At 37.0% G+C, this 13549-nt stretch overlaps 1 protein-coding gene across 3 annotated transcripts in view; it reads right to left on the reverse strand.

Moving 5' to 3' along the window:
• Positions 1–13549, reverse strand: part of LOC149080550 (cGMP-dependent protein kinase 1-like) — a 210857-nt gene that overhangs the window by 63678 nt on the left and 133630 nt on the right. For all 3 annotated transcript variants that reach the window (XM_089239653.1, XM_089239654.1, XM_089239656.1), the window contains exons 8-9: positions 5025–5096; positions 2500–2577 (exon numbers count right to left, since the gene is read on the reverse strand). In XM_089239653.1, the coding sequence (XP_089095779.1) occupies positions 2500–2577; positions 5025–5096 (150 nt within the window). The remainder of the gene's footprint in view (positions 1–2499; positions 2578–5024; positions 5097–13549) is intronic.

Raw genomic sequence — 13549 nt, forward strand, 5'->3', positions numbered from 1 at the left:
TTGGAGGGAAACTTTGTGCTAGACAAAAATATCGCCATGAGAACTGAAGAAGCCAGTTCAGGTTATGACTGGTGATGGTGTGATACACTGTCAGCTGAGATGCACTGCAAACTAGTCACTGAGTTCCATTTGTCTGAGTAGGCGATTGGCTTGTTAATCCATTGCTTTTTTGTTCAAAACCTTCTTGACTGGAGCTTTATGTCCGAGTGAACAAAATGCTGCCGCTATCTGTGCATAAGGTTTGATTTTGGTCTAAGTGGTGCTCCCCTTTTCTGTACAATAAACCACTTTCACATATGCTGATAATTCTGCATCTTTCATTATTTGAACATTGTTGAAACTGCTGTCTACGATTGCTACTAAACCACACATTCTCCTCATTCACATTCCTCTGCAGAATTTTTAACACATTGGTACATGTTGGAATGTGCGTGTACGTGTTATGAACCTAATGTGCTGGTTTATTACTGTGCAATACTAGTTATGTGTATTGCTGTCATCTGTCATCAATTGTTTCTAACTATGAGTGAAGTGGAATGGTTGAATAAACTGCTGTCTACTGCTTCAGAAAGGCATTATGATTAATGGCGATAAGGAACATGAGCAAAAGTTGAAATACGAAAGCCAGCACATGTTTTTATCCTTTGCCCTATCCCTAATTTTGACATCCCACCGCAAGTGATTGTATGGTTAAATCTTGATGAAAACTGCATCAATTGCATCTTTATCTCTATCTTGTGTCTTTGAAATTTCAGATCTAAAGCATCACTCTTTCAAGGTGTTGTGCTTTTAATTTCGGTGTAGTGTATTTTGGGAAATGAAAGAACAAACAGCCATCATTTTCTTGTATGATGGCCAGTATATTCACCAGACCTTAAACTATATGGTTTTGCCTTTGGGGACATCAAAAATAAAAATATTCTGTGTTCAACAGATACATAACAAATTAGGCTAAACTGAAAGTCAGCATCACAAAGCATATCACCAACATCACTCCAAAAAAAAATGAGATATGCTGTTGAATGTAAGCCAGTTGAAATGATTTGGTTTCATATTTAATAGTTTTGTGTGATTTTTGCCCCATAATACAGAATTGACTGCCCTTCCCAGCATGGAAAAAATTTGAACTATTTTTTTCCTTCACCAAACAAAGTCTGAAGTTATAATGGGAAATTTCAAAACATTCTGACAAGTGTTCTTATTTAAAGATCATTTTGAAATCAGACCTTCAATTATAATCACCTGTGTTATATGAAAATATTTCATTGACAATGGAAGATAAGATTAAGTACATGTACACTGAAGAGCCAAAAAAACTGGTCCACCTGCCTAATATCGTGTAGGGCCCCCACGAGCCCGCATAAGTGCCGCAATACGACGTGGCATGGACTTGACTAATGTCTGAAGTAGTGCTGGAGGTAATTGACACCATGAATCCTGCAGGGCTGTCCATAAATCCGTAGGAGTAAGAAGGGGTGGAGATCTCTTCTGAACAGCACGTTGCAAGGCATCCAAGATATGTTAAATAATGTTCATGTCTGAGGATTTAGGTGGCCAGCGGAAGTGTCTAAAGTCAGAAGAGTGTTCCTGGAGCCACTTTGTAGCAATTCTGGACGTGTGGGGTGTCGCATTGTCCTGCAGAAATTGTCCAACTCCGTCGCAATGCACAATGGACATGAATGGGTGCAGGTGATCAGACAGGATGCTTACGTACCTGTCACCTGTCCTAGGGTCCATGGATTCATGAGGTTGTCTCCATACCCGTACACGTCCATCAGCTCGAAGCAATTGGAACCGAGACTCGTCAGACCAGGCAACGTGTTTCCAGTCTTCAACAGTCCAATGTCGGTGTTGTCGGGCCCAAGCGAGGCGTAAAGCTTTGTGTCGTGCAGTCATCAAGGGTACACGAGTGGGCCTTCGGCTCCGAAAGCCCATATCGATAAGGTTTCGTTGAATGGTTTGCACGCTGACACTTGTTGATGTCCCAGCATTGAAATCTGCAGCAATTTGCGGAAGGGTTGCACGTCTGTCACGTTTAATGATTCTCATCAGTCGTCGTTGGTCCCGTTCTTGCATGATCTTTTTCCGGCCGTAGCGATGTCGTAGATTTAATTTTTTACCGGATTCCCGATATTCACGGTACACTCGTGAAATGGTTGTATGTGAAACTCCAAATTTCATCGCTACCTCGGAGATGCTATGTCCCATCTCTCGTGCGCCGACTATAACACCACGTTCAAACTCACTTAAATCTCGATAACCTGCCATTGTAGCAGCAGTAACCGATCTAACAACTATGCTAGACACTTGTTGTGTTATATAGGCGTTGCCGACCGCAGCGTCGTGCTCTGATTGGTTCCATATCTTTTTATTTGCATACGCATGTCTTGTACCAGTTTTTTTGGCTCTTCAGTTTATATGTGTATTGCATTTTTTTTCACTGCAATGATCTTACTTGAAACAATAACCTTAAAGAAATATATTATTGGAAAAACTTACTTTCTTTTCCTACTAATTCCTTCATCATAATGCTTTTCTTTTATTTCATTTATATTACTTATCAGCTGGTTGAAAGAACTGAAAAAAAATACAGTTAAGAGTCTCAAAATGAAATGCTAATTTCTTTGCAGTACAAACTCATTGCTACCTCAATTCATCATTGTACATATTTGTTGGATTTTGTAGGGTTTTTTTTTCATATATACATAAAATAAAAAAATTGAATTTTTTTGTTTCTTGTAAATACCAGTTTTGTTTGCTCTATTTTGTTTTTTTTTAACAAATGAAATAAAGTGTTCATTTCCGAAAAACAAATATATATTTTTTGATTTTTTAAAGATTTATACTGGAGTTAGCTCTTATTTGATGAAATTAGTTGAAATTTCTGACAAAAATTTCAGTTTGCAATATATATTGTATATATTCATTTATGACAGTGATTTTTAACCAGTGGGGTAGGATGTCTTAGGTGAGGGCATGAAGAGAGGAAAAAATTGAAATAAAAAACAAATCATATAATCCAATATGACAAAAATTGTATTCTGATGAAACAAAAATAAAACATTACCCATAGACACTGAATATGAGTAACTCAAAATGCACTTATCAGTTATTTGAAATTCAACCTCAAAAGAGTGCACAGTTTGAAGGCGATGAGCTAACTCAATACAGGACCTTAGATCACAAGTAATAAAAGGTTAAGGAGTATAGAGATTTAACATCATTTCAAATTTATTAACTACTTTTGAAACTAAGCCTCACAGCCAGCAAAGGTTGCAATCAGTAAATATATTCATTTTATTCATAAAAAAGTTTCATCCTCTCTTTTGAGCATGTAAATCCATATGATGAAGGGATTTTTCTCTTGTCTTCACACACAAAGATTGTTCAGAAAAAATTGACTATATTCCTTAATTTTTTTACCTCTTTACTATCATGGGTGTAATATTATGTCCAAACTCCACTGGAATAAATTCAAACAAGTTCTCAGTGTTTTCTTTCCTCTCTCTTCTCCATCGTGAAGCTTTATAGCAACCCTGTTATCTAAGGAAGATTTTCCCCCCACACATATAATGTATCTTTGTACTATATTCATGTAAGCGCGAAGGAGAACACATAGGGTAAGTTGATGAGTTCGAGTTCTGCAGCTTCTCAAGTTTGTTCTTATAGAATTGGGTTGAAAACTGGTAAATTTTTGCTTCTTGCTGAAACAAACCAATCACACACAACTGCATCTATGGCAAGTTCTTCTGTCTTCGGAAATGTATTTTTTCTAGCTTGCTTTCTGTTTTTCAGCCATTCTTTTTGCCAATGTTCCTTTTGCTTCAAAACGAAACATCTGTGTTTCATATCTGTAATTCATTTACAAGAGCATGAACGCTCATTTTACATTTTTTGCTGTATTCAATATAGCATCAATTTTTTTTTCTCCAAAACATCTTCTCTTAGTGATAGAGAGAGAGGATTACTAGAGATAGCCACATTAAACAGCATGAAATCCTGTAAAATACACCCAGCAAACTGACATCAGAGTTGCCAAACAGTAACAAAAATTTTCATTGAAAAGTAAATAAAAAGTGGTTGAAATATTAGAATTTGTGCTGAAATCCAGTGAGCATGGACACTGGATTTTGGAAAAACATTTGAACCAAAATTGCAGCTAGGGGTTTTAGTCCAATGGAACAGGTAATGGTGTCCGTGACCGTATCTGATGGTGACCATTAAACAGGGGCTCGAAATACATAATTTAAATAGACTTTTGCCAGGATATTTTTAGTTGGCCGTAAAACAATGGTGAGACCGCATCTGAGGGGTGGCCATTAAGAGGGATTCTACTGTATTTAAATTGAATGAATAGTGACATAAAACTTTCTTATACTTAGCTCCATCATCATGAGGGACCATCCAGAATTTTACCTAATTACATAAGCGACTAACCATCATCTGTCTCCATGATGTGGGTATGACTGAGTAAATTATTCACATGACAAAAATCTGATTCTATGTAATCTGGAGTAGGAAATTTCATAATAAAACAAAACATTATGATTTCTTAATCAATAGTTCTAATATATAATTTTATTAAAAAAATTGGCATATCTACAAAAATATTTACACAAAAATTTTTTATTATTAATATTTTAACCAAGTACTTCATTAAATGTGATCTTTTGAGAAAAATTACAAAAAATATTTATTTTTCTGAAATGAGCAAGTTAATTCTTTGGACAAAAAAAAAGATTTTATAGGCTCATTTTTATGCACTATCAAATGCATAAAAACAGTTTTATTTCATGCATTTGACTAAAAAATTTATGAGGTCAAGATGAATATGTACCACAATGAATTGAGATTTAGACTAATATGTACCAATATGTAGATTGTGCCAATTCTTGATACTCATCATAACGTCGGACTAGTGAAATTTAAGACTGAAGGATATGCTTTATCATTTTATTTTGAATAAACTAAACTGAACAGAAAATATATGAAAACAGTAATAATTTACAAAAATTCATACTCACTCTCTGTCAATTACTAGGCATCCCACGCCATCTTCATCATCAGCAATAATGTTTGCTGTTCTCACATCTTCACTGAAAAAAAAAATTAAAAAATTGCATAATATGAGGAACATTTGAAAGTAAAGATACAATGGTTAGTATTTATTCAAAACATTTTCGTATGACAAAACATCAACAACAAATTATTCACTAGCTCATGTGTGCTATTTTTGTACATAATTGCCATCATTATCCCAAAATTTATTGGTCTGAGTACTAGTTTCTGTACCCCAGTGTCATATGAGGTTCATAAAAAATTTTCAAAATTAAAAGTAAGGAGTTTTTTAGGAGTCGTGGAGGCCTACCCCCCCCCCCCATAAAAAAATTGCATCACTAGACTAAAAATAAAAGAATGTGTTTTTTTATATGTTCTTTTTTTTTTTTTTTTTAATTACTAGTCTGATGGTTCCAAGATTTAAACTTTCAGAATCAAAAGTATGTGTAGGAATTTATTGAACAGCTGCTGAAAAAAAAGAGGTGTGAGAAGTTGATTAAGAAAGAAGAGCATGTGAGTTATGGTAGTAGTAGTGAAGTGATTTAAAGAAGTCAGAAGTGAGGTTTTAGATATACCAAGTTTGCGGTCATTTTTATCATAAAAAGACCTGACCTGGGGTTCATTTGATTCAGCCACAGCCATGCCTGCGAGAGAGGGAGATAACAGATGTTAACCAAACGAGAGCTAAATCATTATAAACTGTTTAAAAGAATATCCTCATAAGCTGCAACATAACTAACAACTTATTTTTCATTAAAATCTTTACATAAACATTGTTTTTTTTACGGAGGCACAAAATGTATTTTTAAGAAAAATCATCCAATTTTTTTCTTCTACAAGTCCTGACAGCTTCACATATTCTGCATTTGTGAATGAGTCAAACATTTTTTATTAAAAATTAAATATCGAGGAAAAGTTCATGAATATAGCTATACTAGGGATGGACAAAGCCCTTCTGCAGCCTTCGGCAGCCCACCCCCTTTTCTTTTCACATCATATCTTGTTTATTTTGTCCCACTTTGTCAGAGTGCTATGAAAAGTGACATGTGAAAGCACCAGGTTACTGACAAATTTTGCAATATTAAAGCAACGAAAAACCAATGAGATTCATCAAGCACCTCTTACCTCAAAATAAACTTTCCCATGGGGTCCTCAGCCTGCAGCCCTGTTGCACTCTCCCTCCCCTTCTCCATGAGAGCCATGAAAAATTTTAATTCATATTCATTTTATCAACGAATGAAATCCAAGGAATGGAAAGCCAATACACAGATTTTTAGTGGGGCCTGCGCGTGTATTTATAGCAGGCTTCTGCTCTAGCAAACTTTTACTACTAAAGCAACCAAAAACGATGAGATTCATCCAGAGCACCTGAGAGAGAGAAATGAAACCTGTTAGCTTCCCCTTGGGGCCACCAAGCCTGTCAGACATCCCTCCTTGTAAGGGCCAAATAAAGTTTTAATATGTATTCATTTATCCAAGTTATAAAATCCAGCCCCCACAACCAGGACCCAATTCACAGATTTTTAGCAGGGTCCCAGACTGGATTTATCTTGGGCTTCCGCTGCTGCAAATTTTACGTTAAACAACAAAAAAAAAAAACCAATGAAATTCATCCCGGGGCCTCCCAAAATGAAACCTGTCAACTTCCTCGACCTCTCACGGAGTCATATTGGACCCCCCCCCCCCCATCCTGTGAATGCCACGAAAATACTTCACTTGTATTCATTTTACCAACAAATGAATTCCAGAGCCACATGATTGGATGTATCTTGGGCTTCCACTGATGCAAATTTTACAACATTAAACAAAAAAAACAATGATAAATTCCCCCAAGACCTCTGAAATGATTGGATTGTTGATGACGCTCCCACACACACAACCAGACCTGCCAACCTCTGAAGAAAAAATCCTACTCTATCCATAAAAAGCATAACATGACCTGTTTTCTAATTCACTGAAAAAAGAGGTGAAATGGAGGGTGGGGGGGGGGGAACTCCATACTAAAAATTGATTAGGGAGTTATATAATTACAATCAGAAAAAGTAATTGCTGCATGAGAAAAGAAGTTATGGTTTAATTTAAAAAAAGAAACCATTCTAAGGACGAGAACAGCTCACAGTAATGAAAAAAACCATTTGCTGGTGTCTAGCTTTTGCACTACAGTAATGTTTTATTTAAAATGAAATATGATTTTGCTCACTGGGACACAGAGTTCCCGATGATCACGTGAAAACATCAAAATGATAAAAATTCATTACATGGATGCTAAAGGATTGAAAATCAACACTGATATCCATAACTCAAAATTAGACATTCTTGTCACCCCATTATACTATATAATACAGTCAGCGGCAGCTCGAGACATCGTTCCAGCACATAAGCCATACCAATGAAACTACTGTAAAAACAAGTGTTACACTTTTTCTCACCGCGGGTCATGGGGGAATTTTTGGCTACTAGTTCCATGGAGTGATGTTATCAATGGACCATCGATTTTAAATGCTGAACAGTTTTCGACATAGGCAGAAAAAAATCAGTATTAGCAATTCAGCAAAAAATTGTATTTTTAGAAGCAAAAGCGTATAATCGTAATAATTTGTTAAAATGGTACTAAATACAATAAAATCGTAACAGTTGGCAGGTATGCCCAAACATTGGATGTTTTAATCATCTCTCCTGCTTTTACGTTTCTTATTACAAAAAAAAGGAAGATTTTTTTTTCTTTTTTCCTCTTTCTTTATATTTTGGGGGGAAGCTTCCTCTTATTTTTCTAGGCAATGCTATTCATCACCATGGGGAATGCCTATTCTAAGAAGGATCAACCCTTCAGAAAAAAAAATAAAGCCTTTTCAGGCGTAACCATAAAAAGTAAGGAGTTATAAGGGCCCTTCCAGAGGGGAAATAAAAAGTTTTTAAGACTTTTTAAGGAGTTAGTAAGGATGTACAAACCCTGGTCACAGTTATCAGTGATCAGCTGCCACATTGTAACTATTTTTTATCATATAATTTTCATGAATGTGTTGTTCCCTGAGATGTTTCTTCAGTTAAAGGAATAAATTGAAGTCACTGGGCACAAGGTCAAGACTATATGGTGCATGCTTGAAACTTAGCACTTGAATCTTTTTGAGAAGTTGGCAACCGTAGGCTTTGATGTATCTCTAGAAATAGCCTTACAATAAAACGGTTAATATTTGTAAAATACTTTATAAATATGTATTAATTCACTACATTTCACCTGCGGGAAAAAAACAATGTTATGAAAATATTATGAACAATATTTATTTGAAAAATTATAAAAAAAATTGAGTGAGCTTAAATAAACCTTCAAAAATATGGACTCATTCTGAAAATTCTTTGATTTTATGCATTTATATGCATTAATGTGCTAAAAAAGGCCAAAATATGCATTTGTATATAATCTGAGCTGTAGTTATGATGCTTGAGAGTGCTATTATCCGCTGGAGGATGCTGTTTGCCAGTCATTTTGGAATGCTGTGCTAGTCATTTAAAGTTCTGATTGCATACAGAGAACATGTAACAATTTGTGGATGCTGAAATGGCAGACAAGCACCTTGTGTATGATGCAGTTGACGGCAATGGAAGGGCTGCAGCATGGTTGTATGCCAAACCATACCCAAACAGACGTGTACAGCATCACCAAATGTTTGGGAATTTACACCGTAACCTGTGTGAATATGGGACATTCTGCAGCAGCAAGCATAATACAAAGCAGCCATTGCGTTGAGTTGAAGAAGCTCCTGGTACAAGCACGAGAACCATTGCCCGTAATATTGTAACATCTCAATCAGTGTGTGGCACACATTACACAGGGATCATTTGCATTCATATCATTTGCAATGGGTGCAGTCATTGCAGTCTAAGGATTATACTAGACGTGTGGAATTCACGGGCTGGTACTGGGACAAATGCAACAAGAACCCAGCATTTCCATCCTGCATTCTGTTCACAGATGAAGCCATTTTCTCTCATGAAGGGATCTTTAATCAACGCAATCTTCATGTGTGGAGCCATGACAACTCACGAAGTATGCACGTACATTCTGCTCAAATGGTTCTCAGTGAACCTGTGTGTGGGTATTATTGGTGGGTACTTAATTGAGCCATACCTGTTACCACCCTGATTGGATGGCCGGAAATATCGCATTTTTCTGGAGGAGGCACTGCTGGAATTACTCGACAATGTTCCTGTGTCTGTTCGGCATGCAATGTGGTTCCAGCACAATGGGGCTTCAGCTCATTTTTTCCATGTCGTACGTGATTACTTGAACAACTTGTTGACTTGTTTTTGACTCGTAAAACTTGATCTTGATTACTTGGCAATGTTTGTACCTCAATGAGTGGATTGGGTACGATGGATCCACCCCATGGCCACTATTATCACCCAAATTATCAGCCGGATTTCTTCTTGTGGGGGACTCTAAAAGCAAACGAGATGCCCGTTGACTCTGACACCGACCTTGTCACAGCTGCAAATGTCAGTGAAATGCTGGGTATTTCTGAAAGGGTTCAACAATCAATGCATCACCATTGTGAAGCATGCATAACTGTGGATGGTAAGAACTTTGAGCACTTGTTGTGAAACTTAATGTGTACACATACTGTCCTCGTGTAAAGTATCGCTAAATAAAGAGTTTTTCCACCCATTATTGGCTTGTCATTTCTGCATCTTCGTTTATCCTTAAGGGGTGAAGCATGCTCTATAGAAGTGTTTCTCAACCACCAAGCCCTGCCATTAGTCAAACCGGGCCGTGAGCGATCCCTTGTTTCATTTTTTTCCTTTCATTCCTCTTAATCGTGTGTGTGACTGGGCATTCCACTCACAAAAAAAAGGAAATCAACTGGGCCGCGGGATTACAAAGGCTGAGAACCACTACTCTATAACCCTCAAACACAATATTTTTTGCTTGAAAGTTGATTAAATACTACATTTCAGCTGTATTTTCATAACTAAATGGTATACTTCGTATACAGGGTGGGCAAAAAGTCCACAGAAACTTTAAAAATTCATAAAAACTGGAAAAATAGCAGAAATAAAAACGGTTTGCAGGGTTAGCATTGCTAGGTCACAGGAATTTTTTTAAGACAGGAAAAAACTAAAACAGCTGATAGGTGGTGCTGACTTACACAAATCAAAGAAAAGATATGCAAATAATGAACAGAATACGTTCAAATCATTTATTAAAGCAGTATGTGTTCCACATGACCACTACCGCAGGGAATAACACTTTGCAGGGAAGTCACAAATCCAGCAATGGCAGAGTGCAGCAGGTCTACATACACGGTTTACAATGGTGAACTGGTTGTGGATTGGAGCGCGCAAGTTCTTATAACTGTCTCATTTGCATATTTCCACCAAAGTTGCTCGTACCAGCGCCACCTACCAGCTGTTTTTTTTAGTTCTTTTTTTCCTGTCAAAAAATTCCTGTGACTTAGCGATGTTAACCCTGCAAACAATTTTTTTTTATTTCGGTTATTTTTCTGGTTTTTATTCATTTTTAAAGTTTCTAGGGACTTATTGCCTACTCTGTACATAAAAAAACTAGCTTATATATTTTGAAATAAAATAGTAAAATAAATACAATAGAAGAAATTGCAAAACCCTTAATACAGTGAAACCTTGATATAATGGTACTCTGTGGATCAAGAAAAAATATCATTGTAGAAAGGTTATTGTTATATCTTACCTTATCAGTGGCGTAGCCAGTGGAGGGGAAGCGGGCAATGTCCGCAAAAGTTTGCCTACATTGGTGCCTATTCTCCTAAAGGACTTTTGATCTTTAAAAAAACTTGATGAAATTTTTTTTTCCATTTTCTACCTTCATTGACTAAAATGATGAGAGAGAAAAATAAAAAAAAAATCTTCTCCATTCATATATGCGCCTCGTAGTTTCACAGTGATTTGATTCGTTCTAGTCCTTTAAGAGAAGAAGAAAAAACCTCATCTGGAAACAGGTTCAGATCAGCCTCTGTTCCCCCCTTTATTAAAGGACAGAATCTTGCCTGCTTCTTGCTGTAACTTTTTTTCCCGCTATTGGTCATTCTTGGTAGAGGTTCTAGAAATACCTTTCATAGGTGCCTCAGTTCTGAGGATATGGCATTCACAAAATTCTCATTCTATTCTGAAGCATGGGCGGAGATACGTGGGGGGGGGGGGGCATGAGGCATTGCCGCCCCCCAGCGTCAAAGATGAAGTTGACTGATCTAATGTATATATGCATATATGAATTGACATCCATCATCATCATCGTGCCCCCCCCCCCCCAGACTTCCAAGTCTATCTCTGGGTATGTTCTGAAGAGCAACTAAGTGCTTTGACTAAGGCACCTTCCGAAGACATTAGGCACAGGAACCTATTGCGGAGAAGCTACTGAACCTATGAAGTAATGGCTAGGATTCAAGCTCCAAGAAGTATCGACTTTTCTTTAGGTGCCTTAGGTAGAGCTCCTAGAAATACCACCTTATGTATAGAAGAGTTGGCTAGATTCAGAGTGCCTAGAAATGCCACACTATCTGCAGGTGTCTTCACATGAGATACTAGCTTGTGTAATGTCAAAGACTAGGAAAAGGTGGAAAACTACTTTGAGTTTTTGAGAATCAGAAAATACAAGATAAAACATTAAACAGGCTTCTGGAAAAGTTTTTCTTAAAGGTAGGTGAAATAAAAAAACCTATGATCTTGGGTCAATAGCACTTTGAAATGCAGAAAATCAAAGAGGAAAAATTAGTCTTATATATTTGTACGATAATATATTGAGTACTGTACGTTGATAATGCATAATTTCAGGTTGAAATGTCTTTCTCAGAATTGTTGTCTTTTTTCATGGTGTAGTTTCTCTTTTCTTTGAATCACTGTTTCTCTCATCATTATGCATATACAGTAGTGTGCTGAATTGGAGAAAATATTACCTGCAAAAAGTTATGACCGGTGTGTTTGTTAACTCATGACATGTACAATTAATCCAGTGTTTCTTAAACTTTTGACATCCGGGGTCCCCCTGACTTTGTCATAGTTTATCTGCAGCTGCCCAGAATAGCCTAACGCAGGGGTTCTCAAACTGTTTCCACACGAGGCATTCCTTTCCTCTATTCAATGCTTAACCCATTCAATGCTATTCAATTCTAGCTCTGTCATCTCCCTAAAGCATTTTAACAAAAATATTTTGGAAAAACCATTGTCAGGGTCATCACTCCGTGCTGCCCATGAAAGATTGGAGGCACACCAGTTCACTGCGGCACACAGTTTGAGAACCCCTGGCCTAATGTAAAAAAAACTACTTCAAAAACTGAATGAGCACATATCAATGTGTTGTGATGCTCTAAAAAAAGGTTGGCGATAAGCCATGATGAACACTTTGAGAATCTGTTGAATATTTCTGAAATAAAATAATATAAATGCACTATATATACGCACGCTTTTTAGAGCAGAATTCCAGGCATTATTTGTTTTTTTATTTCTCACAACCACACATTGGTGGTCTACGCAGGGCTGTCTTATGAGCATCAAAGGGATTTTTCTGAGGCTCCCAAACTGTTTAGAAATGCCTGCCTACCAATTTACTCTTGAAAATTTTAACTGAATCTCATCTTCATGCCCTTTTGTATTTGAGGCACCTAAACCAGGCTTGGAATTGTCCATGTATTAGGTGGGAAATTTAAAAGTAACTGAAGATATATAGGTATACAATTTCAGGAAAACAAAAAGTGCCAACGCAATTTTGAGTCTACTCTTAAAAGATTATCTAGTGTTTTTCAATTAGCACTTATTCGAGGGCTTACGATGCTTACTAATATGGACTTTGCCACTGTGCAGTTTGTTGGCACTTACCCAAAGGCCCTCTGGTCAAACAATGAGGTTAAATAACCAAGAACTCCCTAGTCCAGGGGTTCTCTTACTGTGCGCCGCCAATCTTTGTCAGGCACACCGCGAGCAACCCGAAGGTTTTTCAAAGAGATTCTTTGTTAAACTGCTCTAGGGAGCCACAGATAAGCATTGATTAGGGTAAGGGGGCACAGCGGATGGAAAAAGTTTGAGAACCCCTGCGTTAGTCTGTACCATTCATCACCCGATTTATTTTCATTCTTCTCTGATTTGTTATAAAATACACAGCATGAATTTATTTCACTAGAAATAAATATACATATACTGTGAACAATGCCTGCTTAAGTTTTTCAACTTCAAGCAGAACTCCCCTTTAAACAGTTTCTCCAAAAGAAGCCGGTGGACCATCAAACATGAAAATTATTTGAATCGATTCTTACACCTGCCACTTTCACTCTGATTTGGAAGATGATCAGTGGAATTTGAAACAGACATACTTAAATACATATGGACGCATACAATTTCCGGCACACACCAATTCATTTGAAGCAGTGGTTCCCAAACTTTTTGGATTTATGGCACCCTCTGCTTGTATGTCTGCAATCCAGTGATAGTCATTGTGCGATCATGTGGGCATCGTGATGGGCTCATT

The sequence above is a fragment of the Pholcus phalangioides genome, unplaced genomic scaffold (assembly GCF_987345545.1).
Source record: "Pholcus phalangioides strain wild (caught in Gottingen) unplaced genomic scaffold, Ppha-v1.0 ptg000011l_1, whole genome shotgun sequence".
Lineage (NCBI taxonomy): Eukaryota > Metazoa > Arthropoda > Arachnida > Araneae > Pholcidae > Pholcus > Pholcus phalangioides.